Below are 14,314 nucleotides of genomic sequence, written 5' to 3'. Positions count from 1 at the left end.
CTGGGTCTATTAATGGGCCCAGGTTGTGGGACATGTAACCGGCTGGTTCTATAAATGGGCTCAGGTTGTGGGACATGTAACCAGCTGGGTCTACAAATGTGTTGTATCTTCTTCATGAAATTGTGGGTCTGACAGCTTCCAAAATATCCCAATTTAGGAAGAGACAGTCCCATAGGCTGAAAAGTTGTCCCACCTACTTATAGAGATTGCCAGTATACCAAGTATAGCCGAGAGATCTCCATGCAGCCTTGCCTGGCTCGGAACTTTGTTGTCAGGCACCTTAGGATCATAGTATTTGGTCAGATGAGTATAAGGCTGCATTACAAAGTACTGTTTGTTTGTTCTTTATTTGCAAAATCCCAGACATGGCAACTGTGTAAGAGAATTGCATTGCACCATGACAGCTATCTCGCTAGTGAATGAATAGGCTGTATTCTCATAAATATCTGTTCTGCCCAGAGCATGTATAATAATAAACTGGGATAGGTTTCTCACAGCAACCAAGAGAAGGTCATTGACTTTAAAGGGGAACATCAGTGAAAATGAGTTTGGCACCATTATGAAATGCATTTAACTAAACAGCTTTGTACATATAAAGTTTCCATACCTTGGAAGAACTTTGAATATTTAGAAACAAAAATGCACCTGCAGTTTCCAGTTCTCATGGGGTTACATGAGCTCACCAGTACCCCAGCTGTGGTGCTTCTGCATTTCGGGTTCCTGTCTCTGGCAGTGAAAGAGTTATGGTGACCTAGGAGGAAGTATATAATCTACAAGGAGTAATATAAAAAGATATGTGTACATGGCATGTGGTTTTATGGTCACTTCCCCCCAGAGCAGTCGTGTAAAACAGAAGCAGATAGACCGAGACGAAGAGACAGGTGATTGAGAGGAGCCCAGGGACCTGAGACTGCCATGGACTTTCTGCAGAGACATCTCCCCCGGGTCTACCAGGCCGTGCAGAGTGCTATGGTGAGGTTCATATATATGATGGGAAAAGGGGGACGGATGAGGGTAACGCAGGGCTATGTACTCACATAGACTGCCTCCCAAAAGTCCAAAAACAGACTGGCAGGTTCATTGGCTGCTGGCAGAAATGGTCCCTACTGTGTTTGATAGAAAATTTAGATTGTAAGCTCACTGGGCCTGGACCGATGTCAATGATATAGTACTGCGCAATATATGTTGGTCTCAACAAAATGGTTTCTGGCATAAAATGTGCTACTGCGCCGATACATATAACCGCGTAATACACAATAGTGTCTCAGGGAGAACTACAAGCATCATGTTATATTTTCTTTATATGATAAGAAAATTTGCAATGTAAAAACTCCTACTCAATCAGGGCCTGATTCAGAGGTGAACGCAAGTCCCATAGCAGCTGCGATTCTGTACGCAGCGGTTGTGTGAAAATATGCATTGTCGCAGCCGCAGGTATTATACTGAGACCCCCACTAGTGCCGTCTCGAATACGCCGCTTGGTCACTTAGAATGTCCATCACAAGTAAGCGGGCGAAGTTTCTACCACGAATTTGCAGACTCGGACACGCCCCCAAAGCGGTCACAACACGTCTGGGCTTGGTTCGCCACCCCCGTTACCTCCCACAAACGCACCCTAACTGTCGCACACTGCATCCAAGTCCTAATTGCGACCGCTGTTGGTGATCTAACTTGGCGCGTGTACAGTAGGACTCATACGCTTGTACGGTATAAAATATAAGCTCAGATCTGTAAGCATCGGCTTTGCGTGCACCTCTGGTTCAGTTATAGCTCATAGAGCCGATAGATGGTAAATGTCATGTGAGAGATGGAAAAATAGGAACATTTTGTGCAGTCTGTGGGCCTGATTCAGAGCCGGACGGTCTGACCAGAGCGCTCGCTCTGAATCAGGGCCCTCCTCCATTAAAATGGAGCGTCCTCCTGGACGCTCGTATAGCTGTGGGTCACCACCCACAGCATATACGAGCGTCCAAAAAGATGGTCGCGATGGTCTTGACCATCGCGACCATCGGACTTGCGACGGAGACCCTGCGGTAGGGTCTCCCTGCCACAAGCCCTGGAGTGATTTTGGCTCTATCAGAGCCAAAATCACTCCCACTGACATCACTAGTGATGTCAGTGGGGCCGGCTTCAGACGGTAGGCGTTCCCATGGGAACGCCTCCATCTGGCAGGCACGCCCCCGGCACGCCCTCCAAAGGGGGCGTGCTGTCAATCAACATCGACAGCACGCCTCCTTTGGTATGAGACCCGGAGCGACAGCTTGGCTGTCGCAGTCCGGGTCTCGCGCATGCGCATGACGGGGCTCCCTCCGTCGTGCGCATGCGCAGTGGGGAACATCGACCCACTTGCGAGCGTACTGCCGCTTGCGAGTGGGTCTGAATGACCCCCTGTGTCAGTACTGAAAGATAGGGACTTTAGCATATGCACTCAGATCCGCCGCGACCGAAGACGCATCACCGATCCGCACAGCGTCAACCTCTGAATTATGCCCATGATGAGGTGGATTGGGGTGTGAGGCTGTGGGTGGGACTTTTGTGCTTTAAAATGCTGGAGATGGGTCCATCTGCCAATCATTAGTAGTACTTTCATTAGAAAGAGGAACCATTTAGTTATGGATGGTGCAATGTTTTATGTCAACACCTTCAGGACTTACAGCTATCGTTCTCCTGCCACAGTCTTCCCCCATACCTGGTAACGGGCCCTAATCTCTGCTCCCGGAACCAGCCTTCAGATGTTTATTAACAAAGTTATCTGTAGATGAACTGAGGGGACCCAGGGTATAGGTGACCTTAAATATGTTGCAATGTAAGTGCTGTAATGTAAATGCCTTTATTTTGTTGGTATATGGAGTGTGCTACCTCCATGATGTCCCTTTAATGGAAGCATCTGTCCTTTACCAAGATGGCCGCTGACAGTGTTAGTGTGCATGTGCGGCACCATCCTGCCACGGCGCACTCCATATACACCCCCTCCTTGCAAGCCCATGTTACACAAACATATACGGTAGATGGGCTTCTTTGCAGCAGCCTAAAAATGAAATGAAAAGATGTTAAAGTATATTCTAGTCCACATTTCTGTAGAAAGAAGACTAACAGCTGTGACGTATAATCCCTTTAGTGACCATATCAGCAGGATTCTTCTCACTTGCTCTATGGACCACAGCAACAGATCCACTCTCTATCGGCTCACAAGTAAAGTGGTGTTTGATTGCAATGTGCTTGGAACTTCCATAGTGCTTAGTGATATAAGACAGATTAATTGCACCTCTATTGTCACATTTCATGTTGAAGGTGTCATCCTTGTTTACAAGACTTAGTTCACATAAAGGACCTCATTCAGAGTCGGTCGTTGCGGTCGCACGGTCGTACGCCACCGATGTTCGCTAAACTGCGCATGCATAACTTGGCCAGGTTGTTAGTTGGAGTGACAGGATGAGGCGTTTGTGGGTGGTAACAGGGGAAGGTGCTTGTGAACGGGGGAGTGGAGATCCGAACGCAGGCGTGCCTGACTATGCAAACGGCGTTTTATGGGAGTGCATAATTAACTAAGTAGTGTCATGGCACATGTGACATGGGAGGTTTTTACACTGACTTGATCGTAGTGCTTAAGAGAGGGTATGGTCAACCTTAAGCTCTACGGCCTCTTTTACCTTACGACCATGCAGCCGCAACGACCGACTCTAAATGAGGTCCAAAGTCTCTTTAAGGTGTAATGCTTCCTTAGCTGATTCTGTTAGTGCCATATATTCCGCCTCAGTGGTAGAAAGGGCTATAGTGGCTTGTTTCCTACTTGACCAGCTTACTGTTGCAGTATAAATAGATATCCTATATATTTAATGATGATCATCCTCCATTGTTGCCCAACGGGCGTCACAGACTGATTTTAATGTAGAATTTCCAGACTTGGTAAATTCCAACTTCAAAGAAGATGAACCTTTTAAGTATCTTAATATTTTCTAAACTGCTTTCCAGTAGAGATGAGCGGTTCGGATTCTGTGGAATCCGAACCGCTCCGAACATTGGGGATCCGAGTCCACCCGAACCCTGTTCGGGTGTTCACCGCCTGACTCGGATCCCCGTTCGGGGCCGAACGGCGGCCGCCTGATGTCGGATTCTCACTAGAGAATCCGACATCAGGTCTCCTCGCGTGTAGGGCAGAGCGCAGTGATAGCGCTCTGCCCTACACAGACACAGACACACAGCCGCCAGCGGCAGCTGTGTGTTTGTTACAGCAGCCAATGAGAGTCACACAGACTCTCATTGGCTGCTGCACGGAGGGAGCCGGCTGGAGCTCACACATGAGCTCCGTCTTCCGGCTCCCTCCTCAGCGTGTGACAGAGCGGACGGCGCGGGAGCGGGGATACAGGTAAGTTTTATTTTTTTTATTTTTTTACTTGTCAAAGGTCCGGGGGCGCTACTGGGGGGGGGGGTCTGCACTACTGGGGGGGTCTGCTACTGGGGGGGGGCTATACTACTGGGGGGGCCATACTACAGAGGGGCCTGCTACTGGGGGGGCTATACTACTGGGGGGGGGTCTGCACTACTGGGGGGGGTCTGCTACTGGGGGAGGCAATACTACTGGGGGGGCCATACTACAGAGGGGCCTGCTACTGGGGGGGGCTATACTACTGGGGGGGGGGTCTGCTACTGGGGGGGCCATACTACTGGGGGGGATCTGCACTATTGGGGGGCCATACTACAGAGGGGCCTGCTACTGGGGGGGGGGCTATACTACTGGGGGGGTCTGCACTACTGGGGGGGGTCTGCTACTGGGCAGGGCTATACTACTGGGGGGGCCATACTACAGAGGGGCCTGCTACTGGGGGGGGCTATACTACTGGGGGGGTCTGCTACTGGGGGGGCCATACTACTGAGGGGCCTGCTACTGGGGGGGGCCATACTACTGGGGGGGCCTACTACAGGGGGGGCCATACTACAGGGGGGGCCCATACTACAGGGGGGGCTACTACTGGAGCAGCCTACTACTGGGGGGGCCTGCTACTGGGGCAGCCTACTACTGGGGGAGCCATACTACTGGGGGGGCATACTACTGGGTGGCATGCTAATGGGGGGCATACTACTGGGGGGGCCTGCTAATGGGGGACATACTACTGGGGGGGCCTGCTAATGGGGGGCATACTACTGGGGAGCATTCAACTGGGGGCACTGCATAGTGGACCGTACTACTAAGGGGACTGCATAGGGGGCACCACTGCTGGGGGACATTGTGTAAGGGACACCGCTACTGTGGGCATTGTGTAAAAGGGTCACTACTGTGGGCATTGTGTAAAAGGGGCACTACTGTGTGTCGTAACATAAATAAGAGACACTACTTTATGGTGTAATGTGAATCAGGCCCTATGTGCGGTGTAATGCTAATAAGATTGTGCACTGTGACTCCTAGGGCCGTAGCCCACTTTGTAAACAAGTACTGTGACTCTGCTGGCCGTACCCCACTGGGTGGGTGCACTACTTTTCATTTCTGCCACTGCTGTGTGGCAATGTGTCATAGATGTGCTTTATACTGTGGTGTCTGTGTCGTTGTGCCGCTGCTTTGTCGCTTAGTAACCAGTCAGCTCACTGCAACCTTTGGCCAATAATGTTGAAAACAATATTATAAGCTGTGATATGGTCTAAATTGACTGGAAATTAATGTTATTGAGGTTAATAATACTCTAGGAAGAAAAAAAAGACCAATTTATGTGATTTTAGCTTTTTTTGTCAATTTTTGTAAAAAAATCCAAATCCAAATCCAAATCCAAAGCCAGTCACCGCAGTTTGGCAAATCCAAATCCAAATCCAAAGCCGGACGACGAATTAGAACCAAATCCAAATCCAAATCCGGCAAAAATGGTCCGGCGCACATCCCTACTTTCCAGTTATGTCTCCCAGGATTATTGGCTAATTGGCTTCTTTTGCTTACTGAATTTGGGAAGGGACACCGGCTTTGATTGCCTATTATACAGCTCTCACATACTGGCCTTTTCGTGTGGCTTACAGATATTCCTGTAACCATCCCGTCAAGAAGATTCTGGATGCTGTCATATCCAGCATGACCTAATCTTCAATAGTCTGTGAGTCAAAACTCATCATCGTATAATACTGCTCTGTGTCAAGGACATACAGTTATTGGCAAAAAGTACCTGTTGCTATTACAGTCCCTCTTTTGTTTTGCATGTCACACTTTCCTTCTGTGAACTGGACTTTAAATCCTTTCTACTCTCCCAACTTTTGTAGCTATAAGTACTTTATATCCTATTCATCTGACAGTTATAGGATCACACATGCTTATTGTAGTGAACCACTCTTAATTGCAACTGAAATGTCTTGTGGCACTTGTGTCAATATACCAGCAATCTCTTCTACAACTGTCTCTGGGGCTGATTCAGCATTGCACACAACTGCAATGCTGAACTTGTGTGCAAGGCTTATTACGCAGGACCCATTCTGCACACTCGCAGGACCCATTCTGCAAGTGTACAGAATGTGTCCTGCATAAATGCATGCAGCCCCTTTGATGCCTGTGCCTGATTGGCAGGCAGAGTCATTTAAGGGGCGGATGGCGTTCCCAGAAACGGGGGCGTGTCCACCCCGTTTTCCGGAAGTGGCAAGGCCAAGGGCTGCGTCGATGGACGAAGTTTCCTGGCCTTGCAAGCAGTCCAGCTTGAGTAAGCTGAGGCTTACACAGCTGGCCGGAGGACCAACGCCGTCCACCATCATGACCATCGATTGTCAACGGTGATCCCAGCCTGTGACCTCGATTGCAGTGCTAGGATCACAAATGCAGCAGGGGGTGTCATACACCTCTTGCTGCATTTGCATATTTGCAAGGGCGGAATTCCAAAGCTGCCTGAGTGCAGCTGTGCAATTCTGGCCGATGCTGAATCACCCCCCTCTGACACTTAAAGTTGACTAAGTTTCCTGTTACACCTTTTTTCTGTGTAGCATTCACATTTTTCAGTTTTCATACAGACGCTTTGTAGATTTGTCTTATGACATAAGATGCAAAGCCCAGAAAATCACTTGTACTTGCATTTTCTGGGCTTTGCATCTTTAGCGGTAAATTTGGCATTTTGAGTGATGTGAGGTGCGATATTCATTTGATTTGTATTCGATTTTGCATTTGGGTATTTACTAAAGGCCAAATCGAATGTAAAATCAAATATCAAATCGAGTTGTAGTCAAATTAACCTCAGGGCCTGATTCAGACCCGCTCCCGAGCACTATGCGCTCGCAAGCGGGTCAGTGGTGGCCCAGTGCGCATGCGCACGACGGAGGCGGCTCCATCATGCGCATGCGCGAGACTCGGATAGCGACAGGCAAACCGACGCTCCGGGTCTCGTACCAAAGGGGGTGTGCTGTCGATGTTGAGTAACAGCATGCCCCCTTTGGTGGGCGGGCCAGGGGAGTGGCTGCCCAAACGGAGGCGTTCCCATGTGAACGCCTCCGTTTGGGGGTGGACCCACTGACATCACGAGTGATGTCAGTGGGAAAGATTTCAGCTCTGTTAGAGCCGAAATCTCTCTGGGGCTTGCGGCAACGAGACCCTCCCACAAGGGTCTCGTCGCAAGCACAATGGTCGCGATGGTCTTGACCATCGTGACCATCTTCCTGGCCGCTCACTATAGCTGTGGGTGGTCACCCATAGCTATGCGAGCGGCCAGGAGGCCGCTCTAAAAAACCAGAAGGCCAGCCCTGATTGAGAGCGAGTGCTCTGTCAGAGCGTCCGGCTCTCAATCAGGCCCTCAAATCGAACATCGGGAAAACATTGATACTTTTACATAGACCAACACACAAAACCCTTATTTACTATCATTCGATTTGAAATCGAACTCAAAATCGGACTTCAAATCGAACTTCAAGTCCTGAAATTAATAGACCTGCTTCATGCTTTTGATTTGAGCATGAGTAGGTCTAATAAACACAGATACATGCAGACATCAGTGAGATGCCTGCATGTATCTGACTGTAAAAAGCAAATAAAGAGTTTCATTTAAAAAAAAAAATGACCAGCCCCAGACTTTTCAAACCCAGTCCTGGTTGACTAAGTACAGGGAAAAAAATACGCAGGGTTCCACTGTAGTTAATACAACCAGCACTGGGCTATGGGAACCAGTCCTGGTTCTGGAATTACAGGGAAAAATGTGCTTAGGGTCTCCCTGTAATTCACAGAACCAGCCCTGGACCCTTTCTAGCGGGGGACTGATGCCACAGCCAGGGGAGCCCTATCACCGGGCCCCCCAGCCGGAGCATCACCCCTGACCGCTAGTCTGCCCAGGCCAGGGATCCCTGGGGAGTTGGGGACCCCTCCAATAAAGGGGTTCCCCTCTCCAGGGCACCCCTAGCCTAGGCTGATAGCCCGGGGCTATCCCCACCACCCCTGTCTTTACAGTAGAACTGCAGGTTCCAGCAAGCCTCCCCCGCATGCTGGTACTTGGAGAACCACAAGTACCAGCATGCAGGGTATTAAGGGCCCACTCGGACCTGCAGTTAAATAAATATTGAAATAAACACACGCACACACTGTACACAGTAAAGTTTTAATCCATACATACACATTCACACATACTCACCTACGTTACCTGGAGTGGGCCCCTTATCCAGTAGACATCCATGGTCTTCTTAAAATAAATAAATGGAAAACGCGACCCTCGCACTAAGTAATAACCATCCTAACCAGGATGGTTATTACTTCCCGAATGAAGTGCTCAGACGCGGCTTCCTCCTTTGAAAGTCCATGTCTGAGCATTCATTGGCTGAGAGAGGTCAGCCCCCGCCTCAGCCAATGAACGGCTCCCTTCCATTGAACTCAATGATGGGAACCGTAGTATAAACTTTAGTTACCCTGCGGCTCTCCATTGAGTTCACTGGAAAGAGCCATTCATTGGCTGAGAGAGGCGGGGGCTGACCTCTCTGAGCCAATGAACGCTCAGACATGGACCTTCAAAGGAGGAAGCCGCGTCTGAGCTCTTCATTTGGGAAGTAATAACCATCCTAACCAGGATGGTTATTACTTATTGCGAGGGTCGTGTTTTTCAGTTTGTTATTTTACCCACACCCATGGATGCCTACTGTGGACCAAAGAGGACAGAACCACGCATAGGAGATGGTGAGTATGTTTTTTTTCCGACAGGTACCCAATGAATTTTCTACTGGAGAAGGGGACCGATGCTACAGGGATACATAGGTGAGTATGTGTACATGTGTGAGTGCATGCATGTTTATTAAACTTATACTGTGAATGTGTGTGTTTTTCTTTCAACATTTCTTTACAGGTGAACTACAGGTCCCAGTGGGCCCTTAATGCCCCGCATGCTGGTACTTGTGGTTCTCCAAGTACCAGCATGCGGGGGAGGCTTGCTGGGACCTGCAGTTCTACTGTCAAGACAATGTTAAACATATTCTTTTTTTTACACTAGTTTGACACAATCAAACCAGCCACCCACCGCCCAGGGGTGGCGGGGATAGCCCCGGGCTATCAGCCTAGGCTAGGGTTGCCCTGGAGATGGGGACCCTTTTATTGGAGGGGTCCCCAACTCCCCAGGGATCCCTGGCCTGGGCTGACTAGTGGTCAGGGCTGATGCTGCGGCTGGGGGGCCCGGTGATAGGGCTCCTCTGGCTGTGGCATCAGCCCCCCGCTATAAAGGGTCCAGGGCTGGTTCTGTGAATTACAGGGAGACCCTACGAAATTTTTTTCCCTGTAATTCCAGAACCAGGACTGGTTCCCAAAGCCCAGTGCTGGTTGAACTAAGTACAGGGAGACCCTACGCAATTTTTTCCCTGTACTTAATCAACCAGGACTGGGTTGGTTGTGTTTTGGGGGTGGACCTCACGTCAATTATTTTTTTACCTTTTAACTATTTGTTTGCTTGTTATAGTCAGATACATGCAGGCATCTCACTGATGTCTGCATGTATCTGTGTGAGAACTAACTGCTTATGCTGAAAGTGAAAGCACGAAGTTGTTCAATGCAGTTTGGTTTGAAGTGGGATTTGCCGTTCGATTTGTACATGAACATCACTGTTCAAAACCGAATCAAATCCAATTTGTTTTGCAAATCACAAAACAAATCGACCATTAGTAAATCTGGTAAAAAAAAAACGGGGTTGTCACAATGTGATTTGAGTCGGTTTGAGGTGAGCTAAATCACACTTCAAATCGACCATTAAATCGACCTTTAGTAAAACTTACCCCTTAGTGTGTGATGGAGTAATTTAATTCAACTAGTACTGTACACATTTTTGAACTGCAGCAGTTTTGTCCTAATGATTGACAGCCTGACTGTATTAGCTTCTAGAGCTACCATTGGGAAATCAAATTCAGATGCTAAAGGTGCCCATCCACTAGGTGATTAAATTGAGCGATTGAACGATAACAACGTCGTTATCGTTCAATCGTTCATTAATCGTTTGAAGATCGATCACTAAAATGTCTAAAACGACCAGCGATGCGCATGCCCGCTGGTCGTTTTAGACCATCTATCATCGTGAAAACATGTTGGTCAACCTGGTGACAGCATGTTAGCAGATGATTGATGTTCCTACACTGACGACTGCTCCTTCAGTGTAGGCAGATCACATAATAAACAGACAAACGACTACACAATTACAATGTCTATAATCGTGCAGTCTTTTGCCTGTCTTCTAGTCGATGGGCAGCATTAGTTCTCTGCCAATCCCTCCATCGCCCTTGTCTGTACTATTTTTATTATGTGTTAGTTTTATGCTCCCAATTGTTGCATAACTTTTATGTAAATGTTTTGTATTTTATCTGTGGAATAGTAGAGCAGTGCTACACAAAAGGACAACATAAAGGGCCTGATAGTGAGCTGCACGCTATGCCGATATGAGCGCAGTTGGCCGATGTTTTAAGTACTACGCATGCATCGGAGTCGCCCTGCGCATGTTACCTGATTGTTATTGCACCGAGACACAGAACCTTTTAGTGGGCGTTTCTGGGAGGTAACAGGGGGCGTGGCTAGGCAGACGCGGGCGTGGCGCTGGTAGCGGCTGCGTCTAAAGACGCACAACTGCTCACACAGGACGCCATACTTAGATGGGGAAGCTGCACCTGCAATAGGACAGGTGCAAGTTTCAGTGGTGCGTCCGATGGTCCGAATGATGCACCGAGACGGATTTCCACAGGCGTAAGATGCTGCAAGTGCGCGTCTCAGGTTTGAATGATCGGCTAAGGATTGAGCATACATTTGCAGCCGCGACCGTGTCTGCGGGTGACTCGGCTTCAGACCCAGAATGTGGTTAAATAGCTTGGCAGGGGCAGGATTAGGGGCAGTTGGAATAGAGGTTTAGGGGTAGAATCAGCAAGGAACGCTCCCCGTTTCCAGCCACTCAGTTCCCAGCGAGATACATGAGTTTATCAGATGAGCACAGCAGTGATATGTAGATGATCCATCATGATGCCATTTGGGTGGAAAATACAATCATCGTTATCGCTGTTATTTAATTTATTGCTCCGCCAATCGGAAAAACCCACCAGATCTACTAGCGCTGTCAGACGATGACCTCATACATAATCCTACATGGTCGTCAATGTCATTCACTATTCCACAACCTCTCATGGTGCCCGATAACCTGTCTCGGGGAGTCGGGGGTCGTGCTTGGCTTATTCTGTACATACTGCAATATGTGATCAGTTAGGTATAAAGTGTAACAGAATGAAATGGAACTTGCAGCCTGTAGGGGCACATAATGGTGAGTGGGTGATCCCATCCAGTGCTGAAAAGGTACAACTTAGGCCCCCGTGTATTTCATTGTGTCCGTCATGATCATTATTTAATATTTTATTTTGCAGGTCTACTTGACCAATGTTACCGCGCAGATCTTTGGAGCCCCGCCAAACGCACCGCAGCCCAGGAATGCCCAGGCTCATAAGACCCCTCTTCAGTCGTCAACACCGCAAGAGACCTCGGGCACACAGGTATGTGGACAAGTGGCATCACAAATAGTCAGGGTGCTAACCCCCAGCACCCACAGAGCTGGCTCCTACGCTCTTCATCATCCATTGATAATTAGCAGCGCTAATCAGTACTGTGGGGTCTATTCATAAAGCAGGGAAAAGCCCTGCTTAGCTGAAAACAGGGCTTTACACTGCTTTGGGCAATTCCTTCTCCAGTGGCGCCCCCGCTTCGTGTATGAATCGCATCACCATACTTTTGTATGGTGAGTGCAATTCAAAAAGGGAACGGAAAGCTCAGCATCTGTGGATGGCGCAGTCTGTACTGTAAGCCCAACAGGGCAGGGAAGCTGCCTACTTCCCTGCTGTCTGCCCGACACCGAGCCCTGGCTCCGCCCCCATTTCCCAGCGTCCTTTGCAGCAGGTCTGACTTGACCTGCTGCTCTTGGACGCCGGTGCATGCGCAGTAAGAATACAGACCTATGGAACGCGGATACCGCCAGAAGACGCCGGACAGGTAAGTATACATGAATGGCTACTAAACACCACTATACTGTATATCGCGTCGATGTGATGCAAAATCGATGTATAGTGATATTTTTCAGCAGCCACTTTATGTTTTACATGAATAGACCCCTAGATCTGTGACCTCGCCACCAAGCTGCTGCAGTATGTTTAGAGCGGAATCAGTATGATTTACCCAAGGCCGCATCAAATCCCGACAGCGGAAGCCCGGCAGTGAAGATCCCGACAGGTACGTATTTTTTCTATTTACTAATCTAACCTCCCCTCACCCTAACCCTCCCTTAGGGGTGCCTAACCCTAACTTCACCCCCTAGTCCCTAAACCTAACCCGCCTCTAAGTGCCTAAGCCTAACCCCCCCTTACCCGCAGCCTAACCCTAAATCTCCCGCGGGGGTGCCTTACCCTAATCTCCTCCCGGGGGTGCCAGACCTTAACCCTCCCTTCCCCTAGCCTAACCCTAACCTCCCAGGGGGGCTGCCTAACCCTAAGTCTCCCGCGGGGGTGCCTTACCCTAATCTCCTCCGGGAGGTGCCTAACCCTCCCTTCCCCTAGCCTAACCCTAACCTCCCAGGGGGGCTGCCTAACCCTAAGTCTCCCGCGGGGGTGCCTTACCCTAATCTCCTCCGGGAGGTGCCTAACCCTCCCTTCCCCTAGCCTAACCCTAACCTCCCAGGAGGGGTGCCTAACCCTAAGTCCCCCCCGGGAGCCCCTAACCTAACCCTCCCCTCCCCCACTCGCCTGTCCCCACCCGGCGCCTGACTTAGATTCGATCGGTCCTCCCGGGCTCCCGGCGTAGGTCTAATGACAGGCGTCGGGATTCCGACGCCTGTCATTAGACACTTGCCGGGATTAGACAGTCGGGATGCCGACGACCGGCATTTAGACCGTCGGCATCCCGACTGCATACCGTTTAGAGCAGCCTGTGTTTAATCCTTAAGGCCTAACACCTGAAGAGAAGGTAGCACTAAATGGAGTTTAGAGTAGAATATGGCAGGCAGACAATCCCCTAACAGTGTCTGTGACCCATAGCAGCCTAATTAAGCAATATTATTACTATACAGGAGACCATGCATTGCCGTACCCTCTATACTACAGCTCTGAGGTACCATTTCATATTAACAAATACAAATATTTGGGCTTAAAAGATGTCATTGAAGGAGGGACATACTGGGGCCACGGATCAGGCCCGGCATAGTTAGTGTGCACCGTAGGCGCACGTGTGAAAATGGGGTGTGCCTATGAGTCACGGGGGAGTGGCCTGTCAGTTTGCTGAATTCCTCAGCTTGCCAGCTGAGCTGCTCGGCCATGTTTTCAGGTCGCCGGACTGGCCCATCTGGCATTTTCCAGACGTGTCAGATGGCCAGCCGGCCCTACATTGAAGCAGTATGCAACCCCTTAATGGTGGGGCAGAGCTCTCGAGCTCTCAAATAAGCCCTATCCCACCTATATCGAGACATTTGGGAGATACAATGAGAGTTCCCCTTTAAGATCACTATTAAAGTTGTTGGTTTCAATGTTTGTTACCGCAGTGAGGTTCCTGTTTCTCCTCACAGAATATAAAGCACATTCGTGAGAGTTCCCATCACCTTTAGTTTTAAAGTAACTGGGAAAATAAATGTCAGTATGATAAATAATTGGAATGGATATGTAAAACAAATCAGCGTTTATAAATCCAAAATTTCACGTTGATTAACACAGGCTTCCTGGTTACAAAGCGTTAGTTCTGCTCCATCTTCTTTCATCTGTATTTAATGACCCTTCATCAGCGGCACACAGTGGGGCGGCCATTTTGTGGTATGAACCAGTATTAATAGGAATGCTGCCTGTCCAGTCAGTACGAGCAAAGGCGCCAGGACGTGGTTGGTGGTTAGAACTC

At 49.1% G+C, this 14,314-nt stretch overlaps 1 protein-coding gene across 1 annotated transcript in view; it reads left to right on the top strand.

Moving 5' to 3' along the window:
* Positions 1-908: 908 nt before the first annotated feature.
* Positions 909-14,314, top strand: part of LOC148506333 (uncharacterized) — a 34,139-nt gene continuing 20,733 nt past the window's right edge. The window contains exons 1-2 of the mRNA XM_088446826.1: positions 909-972; positions 11,812-11,937. Of these exons, the coding sequence (XP_088302952.1) occupies positions 916-972; positions 11,812-11,937 (183 nt within the window). The 5' untranslated portion in view covers positions 909-915. The remainder of the gene's footprint in view (positions 973-11,811; positions 11,938-14,314) is intronic.

This window comes from Taudactylus pleione, unplaced genomic scaffold (genome assembly GCF_031769625.1).
Source record: "Taudactylus pleione unplaced genomic scaffold, aTauple2 ptg000407l, whole genome shotgun sequence".
Taxonomy (NCBI): domain Eukaryota; kingdom Metazoa; phylum Chordata; class Amphibia; order Anura; family Myobatrachidae; genus Taudactylus; species Taudactylus pleione.
The sequence above is the reverse complement of the archived record's forward strand: the minus strand, read 5'-3'. Positions and strand labels throughout refer to the sequence as shown.